This window comes from Sinocyclocheilus grahami, unplaced genomic scaffold (assembly GCF_001515645.1).
Source record: "Sinocyclocheilus grahami isolate Dianchi unplaced genomic scaffold, SAMN03320097.WGS_v1.1 scaffold450.1, whole genome shotgun sequence".
NCBI classification, from domain to species: Eukaryota; Metazoa; Chordata; class Actinopteri; order Cypriniformes; family Cyprinidae; genus Sinocyclocheilus; species Sinocyclocheilus grahami.
This window is the reverse complement of record NW_015505629.1, coordinates 711,537-722,126: the sequence shown is the minus strand read 5'-3', so window position 1 is coordinate 722,126 and position 10,590 is coordinate 711,537. Positions and strand designations below refer to the sequence as shown.

General features: G+C 37.7%; 1 protein-coding gene across 5 annotated transcripts in view; it reads left to right on the top strand.

Annotated features, from left to right (window-relative positions):
- The first annotated feature begins 835 nt into the window (after positions 1-835).
- LOC107552423 (neuronal cell adhesion molecule-like) overlaps positions 836-10,590 on the top strand; it is a 23,816-nt gene continuing 14,061 nt past the window's right edge. For 3 of the 5 annotated variants that reach the window (XM_016234297.1, XM_016234294.1, XM_016234295.1), the window contains exons 1-10: positions 836-1,026; positions 2,907-2,924; positions 3,281-3,386; positions 4,975-5,171; positions 6,134-6,256; positions 7,300-7,470; positions 7,644-7,700; positions 8,942-9,053; positions 9,237-9,384; positions 9,766-9,802. In XM_016234297.1, the coding sequence (XP_016089783.1) occupies positions 894-1,026; positions 2,907-2,924; positions 3,281-3,386; positions 4,975-5,171; positions 6,134-6,256; positions 7,300-7,470; positions 7,644-7,700; positions 8,942-9,053; positions 9,237-9,384; positions 9,766-9,802 (1,102 nt within the window). In that variant the 5' untranslated portion in view covers positions 836-893. The remainder of the gene's footprint in view (positions 1,027-2,906; positions 2,925-3,280; positions 3,387-4,974; positions 5,172-6,133; positions 6,257-7,299; positions 7,471-7,643; positions 7,701-8,941; positions 9,054-9,236; positions 9,385-9,765; positions 9,803-10,590) is intronic. The other 2 variants (XM_016234296.1, XM_016234298.1) reach the window with 2 other exon arrangements.

Here is a 10,590-nt window from a genome sequence, read left to right as displayed (position 1 = left end):
TTGTTTTATTATTTTTATTTATTATTTTTAATTTAATTAGTTTAATTGGTTGCACTATGTAGTTCCAAGTTAATGAGAGTTAGTTGACATGTAGTTACAGCGTTACATGTAGTTAGAGGAATGTCTAAAGAGGACTCTCAAAATCAAGTGTTACTGAATTATTATTGCATTTTTTGTTCATATTTTAAATACAATTTTAACTGTAATGTTGTACATTTCCACTATAATTTTAGTAGTTTTAGTAATTGTTTAGTATTTCTTAGTGTTTTGTCATTTTAGGTTTTTTAAATGTCTACTACATGTATCTATATATTTATAATTTTCTTTGGTTATTTAGTTATAATTATGTATTCTGTTTCAGTTAACATTTATTTGAAGTAACTGAAATCTTTTGTTCTTTTATGATTGAGTTGGTGATAATAGCCTTGTATTTTAATAGTCTTGTATTTGTACGTGTCCCGCTGGTCATGTCTGATGTGTGTGCTCTGGCTGTGATCCTGTGAGAAACACATGTGTGTTCAGTGAGGCAGTGATCATATGACCTGTAATCATGATCATGCTTACAGATCACCGTTATCAGACCTGCTCTGTGCTGTTTCACACGTGTTGAGCTGATGACCAGATAAATGTTTGAGCATCACTGGCCGTCAGACAATTGATTCATATGATTCATTTAGTAATGTTTTGTCAATTTTATTAGTTTTTATGTCTACATAAGTTTATAATAATTATATATAATTCTTCCTAATTTTTTATTTCAGTTTTAGTTTTTTTAGTAGATCAATTTAAAAAGAAAATTAGAAAAAGATGATGAAAATGTGAAATTTACTGTCTGTGTGTGTGTCTGTCAGTGTTGTGTGGGTGTCTGTGAGCCGCTGCTGTCCTAATCGCGCATGAGGGCGGGGCTAAACTCACTCCAGACGCGGCTCATTGGTCACAAGGCCGTGATGGACAGGCCGAGGGAATTGGCCCTGCTGCTGCTCTTCCTGGGTCACGTGATCACGGCGCTGGAGGTTCCTCTGGACCGTACGTATCCACACACACACACACACACACACACACACACACACACACACACACACATATATATAATAGACTCAGGGGTGGTTCTAGGGTGAGTAGATATGCGGGGCTTAGCCCAGACATCCATGTATGTGTCAGATTACATGGGATACACTTATATATATACAGTGTATATATATATATATATATATATATATATATACACACGTGTGTGTGCAGGGTTCTATTCTGTTTTTAATATATATTTTTAGCACTTGTACATGCATTTACACTGCACTTACAAATTGCATAAATAATGTTATGAGATTAATGTTTTAAATATAAAAACTGGAACATAGAAATATGAGAAGATAGAAAAAAATTAAATGGTACTTTTAAATATGAAACTAAAATTACCAGTAGGTGGTGGTGAGTCGCTGAGTCATTTATTCAATCGATTCTTTCAAATCGACTGATTAATTGAGGAAGGAAGAAAGAAACTGTTTTTCTGAATGGATCAGTGAAACTCACTGATTTGTTCATTCAGTAAGGAAACACTGCTGTTTGTTGCTGCAGAGACGCACAGCATGACTTTATCTGGAACCATTTTTGTTAGCGAAACTGAATGACAGTGCAAGCAGATGCTGTTGGATGTTAAGAGAGCAAACCTGTGGACGGGCTTCAACGACGTAGGCTATTTGTAATGTGCCTCTTTTCCTTATTATTAATCTTTATTGTTAATCATTAAATGTATATTGATAAGAAATGTGATTTATATGTAAAGTGTATAGGCTAATTTAATTCAGTGATGTTCTACAGTGTTGTAATCTTTTGTGTTTTCTACATTTCTTTGTGGAAACCACACACACACACACACACACACACACACACATATACACATGAACGCTCTTTTCAAACAGAGGCTTGTAATGCACATGATATCAGTCACAGCATATAATGACTACTAAAAATGACAAATTATATATAATTTTCTTTCAAATAAAAGGAAAATTAAAAGTGAGTTGAATCCAAGCAGCTCTAAAAGATTTTAGAATAGTTCTGCATCCTGAAGGTGCTCCGCCTGTGTTTGCGGTGTTGCTTTGACCATTTAAACATGTTAATTACACAAACAAAATGTTTAGCGTACTGTCTCTGGAAATATCAACAGTGATTGATCAGCCTTTATTTTTGTATTGTAGACTTTTTTACTAGGCGAAGCAAAATTTGCACGAAAACTTGCAGAAATATCCACGACATAGGCTACAGTAAGAGCGCATGGTTTATCTGTCCATCAAATATGTGTCAAAGTTGAGTTTGTTACTATAACAACAGTAGATCAAACAATCTTTGTAGAAAAAAAAAACCTTTGTCGAGATCACGAGAAAATTAAGTCATTATAACGAGAAAACAACTTTTGTTATGTCGAGATCACGAGAAAATTAAGTCGTTATAACGAGAAAACGAGAAGGAAAAAAAATAATATTGCATGGCCGCTTAGAACTTTCGTATAGTCTAGATCAACTCTGAATAAAGAAAAGAGAGGTTTAGAGCCAGTCAATTTCTGTTTATGTATGTGAAATTTAATTTAAAGATAATAACACATGCTGCAATAAAATGCTCATTTGTTCATGTTCATTTTACATAATATTTATTAAATAAAAAATTATTTGAGAATAATCTGAACATCTTCATCAACTTCTTCATTATGCAATTCTACTTTAATATTTTTCACCAATCAAGAAATAGTTGAAATCAATTCTGCACACACTGGGAATGCAATGTTTGTGAATTACACAGCAGACAGTGTTAGTTTTACACACAGAACAGTCAGAATGAGAGATGTGTTGCTGATGTACTGACGCTCTCTCTCGCGTCTGTCTGTGTAATTCTCTTGGCTTCTTCAGCTAAACTTCTGGAAGAACGTGAGTTCATCAGCTGCTGTCCTGAAGGATGTTTGCTGTGAATTGAGCTTGTTATTTCCTTTATTCTCATTAGTTTGCTTATGATATGGTTTTATTGCTGTGTTTGCATGCTGTCCGTACAGCACGACTGCTTCAGTTCTCTTGTAGATTAAACTTGACAGACTCATTAATACTCAGCGCTGATTTACAGAAATAAAATGCATGTGATGCAGTAGATTGATGTGCGTTTTTATCATGTTTTGCATGTCGACAGATGCTGTGTGTGTGTGTGTGTGTGTGTGTGTGTGTGTGTGTGTGTCTCTGTCTCTGTCTCTGATTGGCTGTAACTAAACTCACCTGTGTCATTTGATCCCCAGTGCCGCAGCCCCCCACAATCACCCATCAGTCGCCGAAGGACTACATCATAGATCCACGCGAGAACATCGTCATCCACTGCGAGGCCAAAGGGAAACCGCATCCCAGGTGATGATAATGATCTACATTTCCACGACTAAGAAACTGCTGTTTCCACGACTAAGATGAGATGACATTAAACACTTAACTGTGACTGTTATTAAAGGGACAGTTCACTCAAAAATGATGATTATGTCATCATTTACTCACCCTCATGTTGTTCCAGAGCTGTGTGAGTTTCTTTCTTCTGTTGAACACACAAGAAGGTATTCTGAAGAATGCTGGTAACCAAACAGCTGACGGTAGCCATTGACTTCCAGAGTTTGGAAAAAATGACTATGGAAGTCAGTGGGTACCGTCGAGATTCTTTTGTGTTACACAGAAGACAGAAACTCACACAGGTTTGAAACAACTTGAGGGAAATTAAATGATGACAGAATTTCATTTTTGGGTGAACTGTCACTTTAGCATGAAAGGCTGTTGATGAATGTTGAAATGTAGCTTTACCCTAACCTCTCTTTATGCTCATCAACAAAAAAGAGGAGAAACAGACATTATAGACTTTTTTTTATTTAACAAGTCTCCATAAGTTTTCCGGATGTCAAGAGTTTTTAAAAATTTTTTATTAGGAATTATTAGGTATTATTTGTTTTTGATGGAAGCTTCTGGTTTTTACATTTGTCATAATGAAGAGAGTATGATAATTGATATGATAAATATAATAAATCTGGAAACTAGATCAAGTTTGTGAGTTCACACTCTTAATTTGCCATAATTCTGAAGAAATGTAAAATTTAATTTCTCAGATGACAACAGTGTAGGTCAATAAGCACGAATATAATTTTCAGCAAAATAATCATGATTGTCAGTTTAACCGTCATGCAGCATAACTAAATGTGAATAAAATATGATATTCATGATGATGAAATAATTATATTACTGTGTTTAATTTAAAGATAATAAATAACACATGCTGTAATAAAATGTGTATTAATTTTACATAATATATTTATGTACTTATTTAAATTAGAAAAATGTAATAATTTGAACTTCTTCATCAACTTCTTGATTCTATAATTCTGTTAGAATATTTTTCACAAATAAAGAAATAGTTAAAAATCTGAGCACATTGGCAATTTTTATTTTCATAAATAAGCAACAGATAATGCTAATTTTACCTACTGAACATTATCAATATGAGAGAAAGGAGTGCAAATGTTTTTATGTGAGTGACGGAAAAATTCACTAAAGGTTGTGGAATTAAGTATTTATGACATATTCAAAGACTTTTTTTTTGTAATTATATAACTTACTGAATGTGATAATTTATATAATTAATATAATAAATCAAGAAACTAGACCATGCAAGTGAGTTCAGACTTTTAAGTTGTCGTAATTCTGATGAAATGACAGCAATGCAGATCAGTAATCACGAAATGTGATACTAATCGAGAACTAAATGTGACTCAAATGTGATATCTACGATGATAAAATATGATTGTAAAATATATACATATGAAAATAATATATAAGTTTAAGACTAAAATGTCCAGACCTTTATCAACTAAAACTTGACTGAACAAAGATCAGGACAGATTTGACACAGGACTGTAATTGAATGAGCAGATATCTGACCGAATGAACTGCTCGCCCTCAGCTTCTCGTGGACCAGGAACGGGACGCATTTTGACATGGATAAGGATCCTAAAGTCCTGATGAAGCCTCATTCAGGGACGCTGGTGATGGACATCAGCGGAGGAGAGCGGGCTGAGGCATACGAGGGCGTCTATCAGTGCTCCGCTCACAACGAGCTCGGCACCGCCGTCTCCAACAGCATCGTCCTCCGCCAGTCCAGTACGTCACATCAGTCACAGCACAGCTTCCACACTCTCATCTGCCTCTGTTTAACCCTGCTATCTCTCACTGTTCTGTGTCATAAGACATTCTCAGCGTCCTCAGCCATCTGATATTCGGAGGTAAATCTGAATGTTTGGTTATAATGCATGCGGCGGCTCAGTCCTGCAGACGGATCCTCATAGTCATTCAGTGTTTAGATCTCTTTCCTCAACACTCTCCTGAAGCATCACCTCATTCTTCTCATGTTCAGTTGAAGTTCACCCAAAAGTGAACATTCACTCACCCTCAGGCCGTCCAGGATGTAGGTGACTCGAGTAGAACAGTAGAGAAGATTTTAGCTGAAACCGTGCTCCTTGGTGATTCATATAATGTAAGTCAATGGTTACCGTCACTTTGAGAGTCAAAAAAACGAATACAGGCAACACAAAAATAATACTCGTCACGATATATTGAGATCTTATGAAGTGAAAAGATCGTTCTGTGCAGGAAACTGAACATTATTTACAGCATTATTACCTGTAATCCAGAGCCTCAGACAAACGGTCCGGAGTGATGTACGGTTCACAAACGAATCATTCTTTTGAACCGGTTCTTGTTGATGGACGAGTTCACCAAATCGGACTGAACTGTTTGAAAGCACAGATCTACAAGACTCGCTTTTGTAATAATGTTGTAAATAATGTTCAGTTCCCTGCACAGACCAATCGACTGATAACTCTTCAATATATCGTCAGGAGCCACGGCTATTCATTTTGTCTTGCCGTGGTCCTTACACAATAAGGACCACGGTTTCAGCTAAAACTCTTCTTTACTGTTCTACTGAGGAACAATGGCACCTTTATCCTGAATGGCCTGAGGGTGAGAAAATTAACAGCAAATTTCCATTTTTGGGTGATCTATCCCTTTAAACTTCACCTTCACACTTGTGTGGAGTCATGTGATCATTCCTGTTTCTGCAGGATCTCCTCTGTGGTCTAAAGAGAGAGTCAGTCCAATCATTGCACAGAAAGGACAGTCTTTAATTCTGCACTGCCGCCCCCCTGCCGGCCTCCCGCCGCCCATCATATTCTGGATGGACAACAGTAAGTGAAATGAAAATTCACCCTGATTTTCTGAAAGCATGTTAGTGACCATATATAGATGTTTTGATTGTAATGTTTAATCAAACTGGATCTTCCAGTGAAGCTGTATGCTGGTCTTCTCCAATCACTTAGTCCTCCTAAACTGCGCCTCTGCTAGAGTGCCACACCCACATCTCAACATCCAATCAACGACAGATTAACAGAACCAAGTCCCTCTCTTTTTTCATGAATCCATTACACTCAGATGTGCGTCACAATATGGAAGAAGAGATCTGATGCTACTTCCACTTGATAACGACAGTGAGACCCATTAATGTTACAAACTCCTGCATCAGCAGAAACCTGTTGAGATCAGGCACTGATTCACGAAGATCATCTTAACTCAAGAAACTTCCAGGACGTTTGTGAGAATGTGCAATTTTGAAGAAGTTTTCAAAAATTTAAAAACTTTTTTTTTTTTCTAAGAAGATGGAAAAAAATGTCTCCATTCACATGTTTTCATGTTAATTTTTAGATATCGCGTTAAAAAAATAAAATAAATAAATAAACACTTGGAATTAACTAAACACATCATGGAATTGCCATGATGTGCATAAAATCTTAAAATGTGCATTAAAAACATACTGCAAACACTCTACCTCTGAATGCAAGATAAGATGACAGCGTTTGTTATTGCTCTCATTCGCGTGCTCCGAGACAAAGGCATTTATTCTGGAGGAAAGAAAGAGCCACAAGGCTTCACCAGTTGCAGCAACTTTATTTATTTATTTTTATTAATACTTTGCTTCAGTTTCCCAGAAAGTGACGATTTTGTTCTCAAATAAAAGTAAACCAGATTATTTTTTTCATTTCTACGTTCTGATTATTTTGACGTCTTCAGTCCGAGTGTTGCTGGAATTGCTTTAAAAATATGTTTGTTACTTCTTTCCTTGCAGCTTATTGATTTTGTGAAGTCGCAGCAGAATAACCATCCAAAGCCAGCTCAGATGTGTTGCTGTGAGGCAGGTGTGTTTAGATCACTGTCTGTGTGTGTGTTTGCGCAGATTTCCAGCGTCTGCCGCAGAGCCGGCGCGTGTCTCAGGCTCTGAACGGAGATCTCTACTTCTCCAACGTTCAGCCGGAGGACTCCAGGAGCAACTACATCTGCTACGCTCGCTTCCCGCACACGCAGACCATCCAGCAGAAGCAGCCCATCAGCGTCCGTGTGCTCGACAGTGAGTCTGTGTAGTTATGTGAATGAACGCTGTTGTGCGGAGATAAAGCCCCAGATGTCCATTCATCACGTGAATGCACTGTCCACTCTCTCTGAGCACACAAAGAGCTCTTGAGCTGCAACTTCAGTCGTCTGCATGTCTTTGATTTGTGGTGTTGTTTTGCTGTGTTTCAGTGGATTCACTCAATGACACAATGGCAGATTATTTCAATGACACTGATTTGTTTAGTGGTGAGTGATGGCGCCCCTTGTGACCCTCCTTTAACCAACCCCTCGTCCTGCCGGTTTACTCTAGCCTCACCTGTGCACCCTCATTCACGCATATTAAAGCCCTGCTTTCCTGGACTAATCAATCAAATCTTCTGCTTTAGAGACTCAGTGATCTTATATCAAACCTCGGGAAGTTTGTCTCTCTCTGTTCGTTCATCATCACCTCGTTCTGAACTCATCTGAACTCTGTTTGTCTCTTCATCTTCCTGATTTCTGTTGTTCCATCTAGTTCTTCTGAACCTTGATTAGTTCTCTTCATTTGAATTCAGTTCATTTCAAGTGTATTTGTACGATGATTCAAAGCAGCTTCACAGAAATGTTTGTTTCATTGTTTTGATTATGAAACTGTTTTCAGTCAAAGCTGAGTGTCAAGTAACCTCCATATAAACGTCCAGTATACATTTCTGTGGTTCATTAACCTCATGTATTCAGTTAACCCTTGTGCTGTGCTGAAAATCCTTTACTTGATTTGGGGTTCAGTAAATCTTGGATTTAATCTTTTTGTCAGCTCGTTTTCTTTCAATCAGCACAGGTTTTGTGTTTGTTTTTGGACCTTTTTTTTTTTTTTACTTTAATTATCCACAAACATTATTTGTGGATAATTTTGCCAATATTCACTCAAAAGGCCTAGATCAATGAGGCCTACGATTAATCAGTTCCATAAAGAAATGTAAATCTTTGCTAATTGAAAGAAAACAAGCTGATAAAAAGATTGAATCTGTTAAAAAGATTGAATCTGTTAAATACAGTATAAACTACTGTCTAGTGTGTAAGCAGCAGGACTGTGTGTGTGTGTGTGTGTGTGTGTGTGTGTGTGTGTGTGTGTGTGTGTGTCTGTGTGTGTGTGGGTGTGTGTGTGAGTGCGTGCGTGTGTGTGTACCTGTTTTTCTATTCTGGTGGGGACTTAAACCTGAATACACACAAACTCATGGAGACTCGTGTCACGGTGGGGACCTAAATTGATGTCCCCATGGGTAAACAAGCTAATAAATCACACCTAATGAAGTTTTTATGAAAATCTAAAAATGCACAAAGTTTCCTGTAAGAGGTAGGTTTTAGGTGTAGGGCAATAGAATATACGGTCTGTACAGTATAAAACCCATTACGCCTATGGAGAGTCCCCACTAGGATAGGAAACCAGACGTGTGTGTGTGTGTGTGTGTGTGACTGCCGCAGGATCTCACTGAGAGTGTTTGTTTCAGATAAACCCGTGGATGAGCGAGCGCCCGTCTTCATGGTCCCCAGCGAGTCCGTCAGCTTTAAAATGGTTCTGAGAGGAGAGATTCTGGAGATGGAGTGCATCGCCGACGGCCTGTGAGTTCAGATCGCTCACATCTGTGTTCACACGTTTGGTTTATGATTGTGAAGATTTTTTATTTTTGACGTGCATTCCTGTAGCTCCAACAGTAGAACTGCTGAAATGCAATGCATCTTCGTTGGCTTTGGATAAACAGGGTTTCTGTGTTTAGCTGTAATGTCCCTCATATTCTCCTTCAGTCCCACTCCTGCGATCTCATGGGTTAAACACAACAGTGAGATTCCCAGCGGACGAGCGTCCTTCCTGAGCTTCGATAAGACACTGCGGATCACGGATGTGTCGGAGGCGGATGCTGGAGAATATCGCTGCATCGCCAATAATCGCCACATGGTTCTGAGAGGAGAGATTCTGGAGATGGAGTGCATCGCCGACGGCCTGTGAGTTCAGATCGCTCACATCTGTGTTCACACGTTTGGTTTATGATTGTGAAGATTTTTTATTTTTGACGTGCATTCCTGTAGCTCCAACAGTAGAACTGCTGAAATGCAATGCATCTTCGTTGGCTTTGGATAAACAGGGTTTCTGTGTTTAGCTGTAATGTCCCTCATATTCTCCTTCAGTCCCACTCCTGCGATCTCATGGGTTAAACACAACAGTGAGATTCCCAGCGGACGAGCGTCCTTCCTGAGCTTCGATAAGACTCTGCGGATCACGGATGTGTCGGAGGCGGATGCTGGAGAATATCGCTGCATCGCCAATAATCGCCATGGCTCTGTTCACCACACCATCAGAGTCACGGTTAACGGTGAACACACAGTCCTGTCCAATACTATCACCATACTGTAATTCTGCCTCAAATCACAGACTGACCCAGTTCAGATTAAAGCTGTACTCTGTATTTGCCAACATATTCCTGCTAATAGAATCTGGAGAACGTTAAACTCACATCAGACTCAGATATTTTTCACTGAAGACAACCCATCATATCTACATTGATGATTTCTGTGAACTGTTTACTCTTGCTCGCAAAATCAACCGTTATCTAAATTAGGGCTGTAGCTATCGATTATTTTAGTAATCGAGTATTCTACCTATTATTCCATCGATTAATCGAGTAATCGGATAAGAAGTCATTTTTCTTTATTAAAGAGCAATACTAAATATGCAAGAGATAATAAGACAGATCTCTTAAAATAAACAACTAATTTGTTTTCTATTTAGAAAAATTTACATTTTTATTGCTGAAATTGCATATATTAATAACCGTGAAAACTAAACCCATTTAATGTATTTAATTGCTAAATTGCATTCAAAATGCAAATACAAATATATCAATAAAAAAAAATACAAAAATCAATTTCATATTACTTTAAAAAAGGTAAACATTACAAACTAAAACGAAGGCATAAATCTAAATAATAGTAATACAAATAATAATACCTAAACATTGCATTTATGTCGTGCAACTTAACTTTCAAGTTTCAGCCTAACTAAAGCTCAAGCATGACATGAGCCTTTACTGTCTTCTTGGAAGGCTTTGTGACTTTTGTGAGAGGCAAATATCAGTGGACAGGAAGGTAACTTGGAACAAGA